Genomic DNA, 13,696 nt, shown 5'->3' with positions numbered 1-13,696 from the left:
CATCACCTTCGTGCTCAGGCAATACTGCTGATGAATACTCACAATTTATTTGGGGGGAAAGGTTCTACACTGGTCCCTATGAGCCTATTAATGTAATTGAATACCTGACCCCAGTATTCCTGAACCTTATTGCACCAGGCAAATAGGTGGACCATATCCGTTTCAGGTGATACTCCGGATCAGGTAACAAGTACAGGAAAACGACATTCTGGGTTTTGAAACAGGAATGTTTTGATCTAAATATTGTCAGATCAAAGAAATCCATTATATGGTGTATAGCAGTGCATGTCTGCTACATTCTATAGCCATTACCCTTCCTGGAATTAACATTCAGATGTTTCAGGGGCATACATGTCCATACTAAATAAGAGGGGGCTATCCCAGTTGGCCAATTTCAATAGCAACTGTGAAAACATCCCAAGGTCATCAGTAGGAGGACCATAAAGAGAGCAAATGGTTATCCGTTGATTCTGCTTTTTTAAGTCAACAATAACCCAGAACCCTTTCTCATCTGCCTTATGTGAGTGACATGTCCAAGAATTCTGTGTACCTAATATAGCCACTCTCCCTATAGGAACAGCTTTTTTGTGGGCTGCTAGACTTGCCCGGTAAATACTTGAAGCATAGCTCTTTCTGAAAAGGAGATATGAGTATCTTGTAGACATACTCTTTCTATTCCTACCTGCTGTAATTATAGCACTTCCCCATATGAGATCGTAGCTGCAGCATTTCGGCCATTTACATTCCATGTTATGATTCTAACACTGCTCCTTTCGATTGTAACCACTATATTCACCAATTATGATGCTCAGAGAGCCAAGGAGCACATTTTCAAGACCACAGTTACCATCTATCCATTTTTCCAAATGCGCCCATTTGCCACTACCATATTCTACCTTGAAGCTGAAATTCCATATCCTCTCACCAGTGGAATTCACCCACTTACCTGGCTGTCACAATGACAGCTGTCAGAGGGAGACCATGCTCGCTTCCCTGGTACTAGAACCCCCGGATAGATGAAAAAGCAAAAACAAACTACACTCAGCCATCAGTTAGAATACTGATTCAAACATCAAAAACATCACCCTGAAGAGATGTTGCTTCTTAGCTTTATCCCCTCCTTATGGGTTCAGAAGAAAGTCGAATCTTTATAATCATATTTTAAACAAAAGATTTAATTGTCAAAAGTATCCAATTTTTCCCTTGCATTGATCATTTCTCTTGCTCTTACCTAACAAAGTCCAAAACAAGGTATGGGCACTCAAAACATTTATCAGTTTTGCAGGTTCCACCAGATAGCTGTAGTAAGCAGCAAAGATGTTCAACCATAGCGTTCTACAGGTCTACCCACACATGAAATGTCATACTATTTACTAAGGCGTTTGATGGTCTTGTCTGATCGCAAATGAGTTGAAGTAAAAAGAAATTACTAATGTAATTCGGATATTGTAATTACCTAAAAGGGAAACAGGGTGTCATCAGGCTATCTATGTCCTAGTCTGCAATGCAATTGAAAGCCTTATGAAAAAGTTGAACTGCAAAGCTCTGAGTACCGTTTCTATTGGTGCCTTCGGGAATCCCTACAATGCATAGATTATGCAGTCAAAGCCTATTCTCTACATCCTCTAGCTTCCAAATGAAACCCCCAGCTTTTGATTTTCAGTGAACTTAACCAATCCTTACTCTCAGTGGTGGTCTTCTACAATGCCTCAGTTCTCTGCTCTACTTTTCTTAATTTTGTGACCAGTAAACAGACTTGCTTTGCTACTTTCCAAACAACTGCATGACATTCAGATTAGCTATTTTAACTGCCAGATTATCACTCATCTTCCAGATGTGTGGTGCTCACATCATAGATCACAATTCATATGGGTTCACTAAATGCAACCTGGGGTATTTATTGCATCTACTGCTGACACTGCATTCGTTGATTTACCCTCCTTAACATACCTTTTTTGGACCGTCTGGCCTGCAAACGAAGTCAGTTTATTGGCTGAATTATACCCACTTTAAGTTCTCCACATTTTCTTTACTGCCTGGCTATATGTCACCAGTATTTTTTAGCTATTTGCTTTCCATTATATCTCTGCAGGTCATTGATGCTAATAGGTCCTTCAATACTGTGGGATCTTCATTGCAACTAGAATCCAAAGCACCTTCAGTTGCATCTGTTAATACAAATAATTTCATTTGAGATCATCAGACTGAAACTCCCCTTGTCTGAGTGCAGTAATTGCCATGTGAGACTTGGCTACAGACTCATACATTAACATTCCTCCTTGTGTTTATCAGCCTACAGGATGTCATAATGGCATTTTCAAGGCTTGGCAGGGTGCTAATTGCTATGCTTAATTTTCTGGTGTGTGCCTAAGCCTATATCTCTTGCAACAATCATGTCTACTTCAGGTGTCAATGGCCTGGGTATTTGCGCTGGGTTACTGCTTGATAAGGAATAAGAGAAAGACCTTTCTGGAAGAGATAGTACATATGTTTGCTGTGCTGTTACGGTATTGAGCGTTCCCTGCCCTGCATGTCTTTAATAGCTCTACATGATTCAGAGTCTGTGATCCCATAACATTCATAATAGGAGTTATCTCTGTTCTTTACCTCGTGCTTTTGTATTAAATTCTGGTTGCTGCGCAGGTTGTTTCAGTAATAGAAGCAATTGCGTGGTAGGTATTTACGCTGACCCGGCTCCAGCTGTTCCTATGGAGGTCGCCGTTTGTTGATCATGTTGTCTAAAACCCACTGGACCATGTCCTCCTTGGTTCCCTGTTTAAAATCCCATGTGAGCCGGATGCTGAAAGGTGGCTCGTTCTGGTGTACCTGGAGTCTCCTCCCTCATAGATATCGGAAGACTTCAGCCATCATTTTGCAAGGACTTGTTTGTTTACAGTTATCCATGATCTTCTTTAGTACAACCCCATTGTTTACTCTAATGAATTCATGTTTGAGCTGGAAGATCAGAGGTATCTCCCAAATAATCTTTAATGCTGCACCTATCGTTCTGTCAGAGTTAGCATCCTTAATGGATGCTTGTATTATATTGGCCCATGCTGATGCTCATAAGGAGGCTGCTGTCATGCCCCCTTTCCATGAAATGCAGGGGTATTTATTTGGCTCACTCACCACCGAGCCTATAATCGCCTTTCTCTTTTCCTCCACATTCCTGAAGTGGTCCTTGTACCAGGTAGAAACAACACCAGGGCCGGCATTAGGGCAGTGTGGCTGGTGCGGTCGCACTGGGCGCTGACCTGTGGAAGGGGGTGCTAACCTCAGGGTGGGTGCTGTGTTTAGAAATAATTTATGATTGGAGAAATGAGCAGCACTTTTGCCCTGTGGTAGTGAGAGAATCCGAGGAGGCGGTCATAGGGTGTGGGTGTGCCAAAAATGGTTGTCGCACCGGGCGCCATCAGCGCTAAAGCCAGCCCTGAACAACACAGTCTTATTGCTCTGTGTGGCCAAATTTTAGCTGCATAACTCCTGGAGAGGAAACGCCTGCCGGCAGTTTGGGCCCAGCAAAGAAGCTTCATATGGCAAACCTCTGTCAACATGGAAAGGCAAGTTATAGGTCAGTAAGTGGTTTCCAAGTGTCCCTGGGGGTAAATGAGAGGGCACAACCCGCAGAATGGTAAAAGACTGGACCGAGAGTCACAGAGTGAAAAGTTCCCAGTCTCCTCATTATCAACCACCATACACAGTCATGAGGCCTCTTTCCACCACCATGCTGAATGCATTTACATAGAGACCTCCCACCATTTGTGTGGTACCAACGAGCTTTCAGAATCGGGGCGCCATTTTGACGGAAACCTACACACATCTACCATGCATAGTTGCTTCACAATATTGAATAGTTATATTTAATGTTTGGTTGAAAAAAGATCAAAAAGTACAAAGAAAGGATTTAGTCAACTTAAACAGCTCTCAGTAATCTATTACTGTGTCCTACAAAAGGATTGCATTTCTATTCACTCTTGTAAACGTTTTTGTTCTTTTTCAGTTGATTTGAGACCATTGACATTGGGGTGTGAACCCTCAGTGATTACATTTCGCTGTTGTGCCACTGTAGCATTTGGTAATAACGGCATAGTTGCACCATGAAATATATTATGACATGTAATAATAGCAGCTGAATATTAGGGAGGAATATGGAGGAACCATTAGCCCAAGCCCACTGAAATGAAAAGCACCCCCTATCCTTCTCAATGAATGATGTAATTGAACTTAACAGTAAGTTACCAACACCAACACCTACCAAATAAACAAATGTACACAACTTCAATCTTGCTAAATTAGAGCAAACCTCCAATCTTATTGACAGAGAACATGTCTGAAATAGAAACGTAACTCTCTTTCACCAGGACAACATAGCAAGTAGCATTACATGAGGCTCAACTTCTGTGCACTTAATTTCCACAGTGTGATTTACGACTTGTGAAGCATAGATCAGTCAGCAGGTGAAGAGGGGCATTTAGTTAAATCATTATGTAAACATATTAATTATGGCAAGGACATAAAACTTCATTTATAGCCTAAAGATGTCAGTCTGATGAAACTGCTTAAGGAGATATGGGGCCAGATTTAGGGCCTCATTAAAAGTCTGGTGGTGTGAGGACCGCTAGACTCACAGGGATGATGGCTGTCCAGCCACCGCCGCACTGGTAGTCCAACCGCCTTATTACAACTTTGTCGGCCAGACCACCATTGCATACGCACAACTGCCAGGGAATCTTGTTTCCTGGCGGCCCGCAGCAGTCAGGGGCTCACAATATGCTGGTTGTGCTGCTGCAGCACCGCCATGCATATTATGAATTTCAGGACCGCCAGCGGTGTCGTGGAGGTTCTTGCTCCATGAAACTTCTGGCGGAAATGAAACTATCAAACCCCAAGCATTGGGGTGCGTCCAGGGGGAACGTAGTGTTCCTGAATGGCATGGACTAAACAGACCATGCCGTGCAGGAACTAGCTTTGGCATTCCCATTGCTGTGCCTTTTTCAAAGGCACTGCAGTGGGAACACCAAAGGACTGCCAGCCAGACCAGGAGAAATCTCCTAATCTGGCAGGCGGCCAGCAGTTGACTTTGGTGGGAGCGGGGCGGTGGCGTGCCGCCCCGCTCCTGCACCGCCAAAGTCGTAATCAGGCCTTTAGTAACGTCTTTTGTGGTCACAAATACACCGATTCATAAAATCTGAGTGTTTGTGACCTCAAGACAGGTTTTCTTAATGTATAAATCCCATTTTAGGAGTCAGTAAACTTTTACTGAGTCCTAATATGGGATACCGAATCCTCAAAAATAATGCCAAAGAACAATAACACCTTTAAATATTGATTATGAATGATACGTTCATAGAGTACTCTAGGGGAATATCATTCCAAGATGATTGCCATATGAACAATTGAGTCTGACACAACTCGTGTAGCAGAGCAACCTTGAGGTGGGTAGCAGGAAAAAAAGGAGTTCAACCAGCTCCAGGGCATGCCCTTGCTTGTCCCGGATGATGCTTTAGTGAGCCACACTTTAACTGAACCTATGACTTTACTTGGAGAAGTAAAGGAGTGGTCTCCTATCAAGAAGACCTTTGGGGTTGATGCAACGCTGACTCATACCGACAGGTCAGCAGGATACTTTCTAGTACATGAAAATGAATTTGGTATTTAATCACCACAAAGCTGTCTTCAAATCAGCAATCCACAGGTTGGAATTTGGGAAAACGTCTATGTGTATACTGTTCTCTATTTTTTTTATTATAGGTGTTGAAATGAGGCTGGTACGCTGTTTATAAGGAGGGTTGTATATTATTTGTGAAAACAACCCTCAAGGAGCTAGGAAACTTTGTTTGACCATAGCTACCACTGAAGAGCCAAGGGAACTATGTTAGGATTTGCAAAGTTTTGCAAGCAATATTATCCTTGGCCACTGAGGAGAATAGTTAGCCTGGGGCGGCTCTAGGCTCATGGCGGCCCTGGGCAGGGAGCGCAGGTAGGGGTCCCCGGAAGAGGGGGTCCGGGCAGGGCGGAGCACGGAGGCCAGTGAAGAGGGGGGTCAGGGTGTTTGGAAGTGGAACAGTGCCGGAGGCCGCCAAATCCCTGCCAGGGGTCGCTACGCAAAATATGTATTCATCCTCAGAGGATTATTATATTAAGGATATATATTGGCATGGTGGCCCCTGGGGTTTGGTGGCCCTGTGCAGGTGCACAGCTTGCACATGCCTAAGGCCGCCCCTGAGTTAGCTGTGAACCTGCCTCTTGAAACCCCAAACCCCAGGACCTATTGCAAAGCCTAAACATGCTTCTTCCCACATTAACATATGGAAATGCTCTTTGTGCCAAGATGGTACCCTACTCCGCCCACCCTACCTGTTCACGCATCTATATGAACTTCTTTTCATGGTGCAACCCCTAAGCTCTCACTCACCTGTGTAGATGGCCTTTTTGTCATGGCGCTCCCCCTCTAGCTCCCGCTCCAGGTCCTGGAGTCTGATCTTCAGCACCCCACTCTGAGCCTGAGCCTGACGGGCGACATCTCTGCGCAGTGCTAAAAGGAGAGGATGTGACGTATCAGGAAATGTAAGGAATCTGAGTCTAATGCACTGTGGTCAAAAGAAATAGAGTGATATGGAAAGGGGGAATCACAGGAGTGTAGGGTCGTAGAGAATGGGACCACATACACTGAGTCATAGGGAACATAAACTATTTGCTACAAAGCAAGATGGGACGCAACAGAGGCTCTCTGATGGGTTTGACACTTGACCCCAAAAGAAATAACAGGACTAAATCCTCCTGTCCTGTGTTCAATACAAAAATCATCAACTGTTTTTGAGGTCTTTAAAAAGTAATAAGTATAAACTCAATGGCTGAGTATTAGTCTAATATAATTTTTATTTCCACATTATGGAGCATTCCCAAGTCAAGACCAACATGTGTTTCACGACTACAAGTCGCTGCATCAGGGACATGCAACATATCTCTTGGCCGTGATGAAGCGACTTGTAGTTAGTTGTGAAACACATGTTGGCCTTAACTCGAGAATACTTCATAATTTGAAAATAAAAATTATATCGGACTAATAGTCAGCCATTGAGTTTATACTTATTACTTATCAAAGACCTCAAAATCAGTTTTTCATAGGGAACAGAGTCAGAGGGAGTTGGGATCACACAGTAACTGAGTATTTGGGAATGAGATTAATGCGAATGGGGTCATATGGGATATGGTCACATTGTAGATGAGTTTCAGCATAACAGAGGTCGATGGAAACGGGGGTCATTGGAATAAGCAACACACTGTAAAAGTATCACCAGGAATTGAGTCTCTCGAAATGGTGTCAGGGAAATGTAGGTTGCCGGGAACACGGTTGTGGATACCAGAGTCATGGGAAAAGAGGTCATAGGAAGCGTGAACCTGTACAATAGACATTTGGGAAAAATAGTTTTAGGGAATGGTGTCATGGGCAATGAGGTCAAGGGGGAACAGACTCTTACCCAGGTGGTCCTGGAGAACTTCCACTTCCAGGGTGGAACGCCGGTACTTCTCTTCAATTCCATCTGTTCTCGAGAGAAGATGAGAAATCTTGTGAGAGCCAGCGAGAAGAGAAGCAGTGGAAGTAATATATTATAGGAATTAGTGGGGGAGAAAAGAGATGAAATCTATGAAACGTGGGTTCAGATGAAAAAAATTGGAGATGGTTAAGGGGCGTTGATAAAGGCGGTGACAGGAAGGCAAACTGTGACAATGAACCAGAGGGGCAAGGGTGACATTTTAGAGAAGGGAGTGGTGGGAGAGATGGAGTGAATGAAGGAAAGGGAAGTGTGTGGAGCAAGTCAAGTTACGAAAGAAGAATGTGCAGGGGTATTGTACGGAGAGGTAGGGATTGATGGAAAAGAGATATGGTAAGGAAGGAAACAAAATGAGCCAGATAACTGAGAGGACATTCTGTGGATAGAAGCACTAGGATTAAAAAAGCAAACAACATTCCTGACATCCCTTGATACTATATCCAAGAATACAGAACTCTAATATCAACTCTGGAAATGCATTTCTTGTGATGGCAGCACTGTTGTGGCATACAGTCAACCCCATGAAGCAGCTGATCAAACGTAAGGGCTCTGTAGCCAGACTCTTGGGTTCACCAGAGTAAGTACTGTTCTGTGATCTGCATGGTACACGTTCTTTGCAGCAGGCATATTAACCCTCTACCCTATCATTAGGTGAATCAAAACTGCCACTAGACAAAACTCTGATCTCTCTCCAGGATGTACAATAATCTCCAGAGTTATCCTGACAATGTTATGTTGCCTGAAAACTACTAGATGTGCAAGGAACTCTGCAGCTGGTTATTTTCCAAACTGCTGCACTGCTAGAAACTGCCCCCCAATCTTCCAGCCTCCCAGAGAAACGCCTGATGCCCAGTACGGCCCGTCCAGCCTTGAACATGAACATGCAGTAATGTGACTGAACATGAAGGGGCTCTCGACCATGTATATACAGCTCAACATGGCTGCCGCATGTGCAGACTGCACACAGATTCCAGGATTCCAGTACCTTGACTCCTCTTATGGACTCTTTGGAGGTTTTTTGTGATAATCCACTGGTCGACTCTACATAAACGCCTCACCGCTTATATTTGGTTTCTGTTGTTCCAGTAGTGACCGCAAAGAGCATATGCTACTGTTTGTATAATGCCATTGATATCTCCTGTGTTTGGACTGCTTTTGGGGCCAGCTGCACCGAATATAATACTGTTGATGGTATGTTCCACGTTTACATGACCTCCAAGAGCATACAGCACACCAGCCACTGACATGTGGTCAGCCTGCTCTACCACACTTCCTCTCTACTGCCTCAGGACATTTCCTAAGAATGAAAGTAGCATCTCTACGCATGTTCCTCATATATATAATAATATATAATGAAAACGGTGTTGTAGAATGCACAATTTTGTCACAACTTTTTGTAGGGGGGAGAATCTCCCCTCCCTTCAAACTCTCCTTGTAGTGGTCAGTCTCAGTCGCTGCACTCTCTATCAGAGAGATTATTTAAAATAATGCACCCTAGAGGGGTTGGTCTGACAAACTTTGCAAGGCTGCTTTGGGTTCCCAGTCCGGCCTTGGTCAAATTTCATAATGTGCCCAAGAACAAGCCTGCGCTTCTCACTGGTTCAGAAGGACGCGACCTTTGAGTTTGCAATGCGGCCCTCGGGGAAAGCAGGTCGGCAGACCAGTCTTTTCCCCGGGGTGTTCGCGCGAGAGTAGGGACAGGCAGGAAGTTAGTTAGGGGGGTTAGGTTAGGGGTGGGAGGGGTTAGGAGGCTATTTAAGGGGACAGGGGAGGAAGGACTTCCTTTTCCTGTCCCCGGTGCCTCAGGGAAAAGTTAGCTTTGTGAGTGCAGGCGGAGCATTAATTAGGTAGGCGGAGTGTGAGTTCAGGGTTTTGGACGTCGCTACTGGTGCCCCAGAGCGACGATTAGACAGTTTTACTCGGTGGTTAGGTAGGCGGGGTGATATTTGGACGGATTGCCAGCGTGTCGCCCCTGGTGCCCCGGTGCGGCGAGCGAAGGTGCCGAAGCTCACGCATCTCGCGGACGGGTCGAGGGTGCCAAATCTCACGCATCTCGCGGACGGGTCGAAATCGAGGGTGCCAAACCTCACGCATCTCGCGGACGGACTGAGAGCTCAGGAATCATCATGCAACGCCTGATGCGGAGGCGGTAAGGGCTGCGCTTCTTGTGCTGGGCCGGGCTGGGAGGACGGACCTCCTCCAGCCCGGTGTCCTGGACCAGGCGTGGGTCGGGATGACCCGCACGCCTAGGTCAGCGTCGGCGGGGGTTGCTGCGGTTGTCGCAGCGTGCATGGATGAGCCCGCTGGGGCTCGGGAAGGTGTGCCCAAGAAGGGGAGGGGTAAAAAACAGCAGGAGGCGCCCAAGAAAGGGGGGAGGCGGCTGAGCCTCCCGGCCAAGATTGAGGTCGGGGAAGCGGTGCCCGGAGAGGAGGGGGGGGGCGATGGGGTAGGGCGCAAGGGCCAGGCTTCACTGGCATTACATGCCGGGGGGTCGGGGAGCATGGGCCAGCTGGTGGGGTATGATGAGAGCAGTGAGAGCAGTGGGGGGAGGACCTGGGTGAGTGGGAGGTGGCGGCTGGAGAGGATTTTGCTCTCACGCTGTCTGGGGGGGAGTCTGGGGGGGAGGAGAAGTTCACCATCCTGGAGCAGCCGGTTGACCTTTCGGGGGGCCGGAAAGGGGTTGTTAAGCTGCAGGGTTCCAAGGGCAAAGGCCCTCTGAAGGCGCAGCAGCAGAGTGGAGCGGGGCAGGCGGCGGGGAGTGCTGCGGCACCCGCGCCCGGGCGGGGAGGCCTGGGGGAGTCCGGGCGGTCCTCCAAGTACGACAGGTGGGAGCACATGACCGAGGAGGAGAGGGCCCGCGACCAGCATCGCGTCGTTGCCGAATACGAGAGGGAGTGGCAGTGCTTATGCGAGGCCAGGGAGGCGAAGGCGGGGGGTGCTCAAGGGCGATGGGGCCCAGGTACCTGCGCGTGGCAGGGGGTCAGCTGGCGGCAGAGGCAAGGGGGCCCCTGGGGCCCAAGGGCAGTGGGTCTGGGTGGAAGATTCAGGGACTGCCTTGACGAATCAGAGACCTGTTGGCACCGGGGCCTCCGCGAGCGCATAAGGCTCAGGGGGGGGAGCAGGCCGGCAGGGACAGCTGGCAGAGGCCGGCGTGGGCTGGCGGGGTGCAAAACGGCCTCCAAACCCCGGGACGAAGAAGCAGGGGGGTCCGCGGCGACCTGCCCTCCATCGAGGGAGCGGGCACCGGCGATGTTGGAGTGCGAGTTCATGCCTGGAGTGAAAGGGAAGGGTGCTAAGAGAGTGGTGACGGAAGTGGTGCTGCTGGATGTTCAGGATGAGTGGTTGGATTATGAGGATGAGGAGGATGACTTGGAAGAGGGTGAGTTGCGTGAGTCTGGGAGTGTGGGCAAGGCTAGGGTGGCACCTGCCACGGTTGGTGCTTTTCAGGAGGCACGGGATGGCGCCAGTCGGGCCAGCAAAGGGACCATGAAGCCGGCGGACGCACGGCGACGGGAGATGGACGCTCCTGCAACCTTGTCAGGTGAGGGCGCTTGGTGGGACGCCTGGACGGAAGGGGTGAAAGGGGGGAGGAAGAAGCCCTGCCGGTCGGTGGGGGTTGGGGGATGGGTCCGTGCGGACAAGGTCCCCTGTTGGGGTGGAGCCGGTAGCGGCTGATGGGGGGAAGCAGGTCACGACGGCAGTGCGCAGACTGACAAGGTGGAGGACCTGGGGGGTAAGGAGGATGGAGTTGAGAAGCTCCGGAAGAAATTGCCGTACATGGGGTTGGCGATGCCCCTAGGTACTCATTTGTCCGAAAAGACGAGGGGGAAGATTTGGAGGCATGAATATGTGGATGTGTTTAAGCTGCTGCATAGAGAGATTCAGGCGAAGGAAGGGTCTAAGGAGGAGGAGTGGGAGTTGACCAGGCGGCCGAGGGTGCCGGTAACGATGGAGAATTTTACGTCGGCCTTCTTGATTTACGCAAGTATCTATTGCGAGAAACACGAGGATCGGGCGATTGCTCTGTTCAAGTATATGGACGTGATCAGGAAGGCGCAGCTGCATTTCGGGGGTTTTGCTTGGCTGAGCTACGACGAGGAGTTTAGGGCCAGGGTCAGCGTTAATCCAGACAAGCCGGGGGGGGAGGTGGACCAGGAACTCTGGATTCAATGGATGTCTTCGACGCAGGTGGCGGCTTCCACTCATACGGCTAGCGGTCTTCCGGTTACTTATCGGTCTTTTCAGTCGTGCCCCGCCCAGTCTGGGGCGGGTAGTCAAGGAGGTTCAGGTGGTCTGGGGAACCAGGCTGTGTGGTCAGGGGCAGCGGGACAACAGTACAAGCCAGTGTCTTCGGGGGCCTGTTGGGGGTTCAATAAAGGTTTCTGCAACCGCCCCTCTTGTAAGTTCAAGCATGAGTGTTCAAAGTGCGGGGGGCGGCACGCAGTCACACAGTGCCTCACGTTGGCTTCGCCGTCAGAGCAGTGGAAACTTGCCAAGGGTAGGGGGCAGCCTGGGCCGAAGGGCCCATACTCCGGTTAAGGTGGAGGCCATGTGTCCATGGCTCTCCCGGTACCCTGATAAGGAAGCGGCGTTGCGTTTGTATTGGGGTTTCATGGAAGGTTTTCGGATTGGATATCAGGGGCCGAGGGAGAGACGTTGGGCTGAGAACTTGCGGTCCGCCAAGGAGTTGCCGGAGGTGGTGGCGCGTAAATTGGAGAAGGAGTTTTCGGAGGGCAGGATTGCGGGTCCTTTTGCAGATTGGCCGATGTCGGATCTCATTGTTTCACCTCTTGGGGTGGTGCCCAAAAAAGAGCCTGGGGAGTTTCGATTGATTCATCACTTGTCCTGGCCGGAAGGAGGGTCTGTGAATGATTTTATTGCAGAGGAGGACTCTAGAGTGCTGTATGCGTCGGTGGATGATGCCATAGGCTTGGTGAGGTCCTGTGGAAAGGGGGCTGAGTTGGCCAAGTGTGACATCAAGTCGGCCTTTCGCCTTCTCCCCATTCATCCGGCGGATTTCCCCCTGTTGGGCATGCAGTTTGACGGGTCCATCTTCGTGGACATGGTTCTGCCGATGGGTTGTGCGATTTCCTTCACGCTTTTTGAGACTTTCAGCTCCTTTTTGCAGTGGGCCTTTGTGGACCGCAGTGGACACCGGCTGGTGTCCCCCTATTTGGATGACTTTCTGTTTGTGGGAGCGGGTCGCGCTGGCGCCTGAAGAGAGGCTTTGCAGCAGTTTCAGTTGTTGGTGCAGGATTTTGGGGTGCCGTTGGCGCCGGAGAAGACGGAAGGGCCTAGTTGTTGCCTGACTTTCCTTGGGATTGAGTTGGATTCAGTGGCTTGGCAGGCGCGTTTACCGGTACGTAAGGTGGCGGAGATGCAGGAAGCTTTGAGAGGTGCGATCGAGGACCGGAAGCTTGAGTTGAGGTCTGTGCAGCGCTTGTTGGGGTTGTTGACCTTTGCTTGCAGGGTTGTGAGGGCTGGGAGGACCTTTTGTAGGCGGCTCGGCATGGCCATGTCGGGGGCGGCTCTCCCACACCACAGGATCAGGATCAAGCTGGGGGTCCGGTCGGACTTGCGAGTGTGGCTGGTTTTCCTGGAGGATTTCAATGGTGTGTCCTTGGATTTTGCGCGCGAAAGGATGGTGTGGCAGGTTCAACTCTACTCGGACGCGGCGGGTGCAGCTGGTTTCGGGATTTTCTGGGACGGCCGCTGGTGTGCGGAACAGTGGCCAGCTCATTGGCTGCGCCAGGGCAGGAGCATTGTGTTTTTGGAGTTCTTCCCCTTCTTGGTTGCATTGTTGGTGTGGGGCCCGGAGTTCAGGAACAGGTCAGTGTTGTTTCATGTGGACAATATGACTGTAGTAGACTTGGTGAACAACCAAAAGGCGAGGGACCTGCGAGTGCTGCTCTTGCTGCGAAGTTTCATGCTGCTGTGTCTGCGTTTCAATGTGCTGTTTCGCGCGCAACATGTGCCTGGCGCGAGTAACGAAATTGCGGATGCGTTATCTCGTTCGCAGTGGCAGCGCTTCAGGAAGCTGGTGCCGGGAGCGGAAGCTTGCAAGACCAAGGTGCCGGAGGGTATCTGGGCCTGGGGGGAGTGAGAGTGGTTGGGTTGGTTGAGCGGTCAATAGCAGAGTC

At 49.3% G+C, this 13,696-nt stretch overlaps 1 protein-coding gene across 1 annotated transcript in view; it reads right to left on the bottom strand.

Annotated features, from left to right (window-relative positions):
* The window catches only part of DRC12 (dynein regulatory complex subunit 12 homolog), a 142,416-nt gene that overhangs the window by 51,460 nt on the left and 77,260 nt on the right, over positions 1 to 13,696 (bottom strand). Inside the window, exons 3-4 of the mRNA XM_078682181.1 lie at positions 7,482 to 7,544; positions 6,416 to 6,535 (exon numbers count right to left, since the gene is read on the bottom strand). Of these exons, the coding sequence (XP_078538307.1) occupies positions 6,416 to 6,535; positions 7,482 to 7,544 (183 nt within the window). The remainder of the gene's footprint in view (positions 1 to 6,415; positions 6,536 to 7,481; positions 7,545 to 13,696) is intronic.

Source organism: Lissotriton helveticus, chromosome 3_1 (assembly GCF_964261635.1).
Source record: "Lissotriton helveticus chromosome 3_1, aLisHel1.1, whole genome shotgun sequence".
Classification (NCBI taxonomy): domain Eukaryota; kingdom Metazoa; phylum Chordata; class Amphibia; order Caudata; family Salamandridae; genus Lissotriton; species Lissotriton helveticus.
The sequence above is the reverse complement of the archived record's forward strand: the minus strand, read 5'-3'. Positions and strand labels throughout refer to the sequence as shown.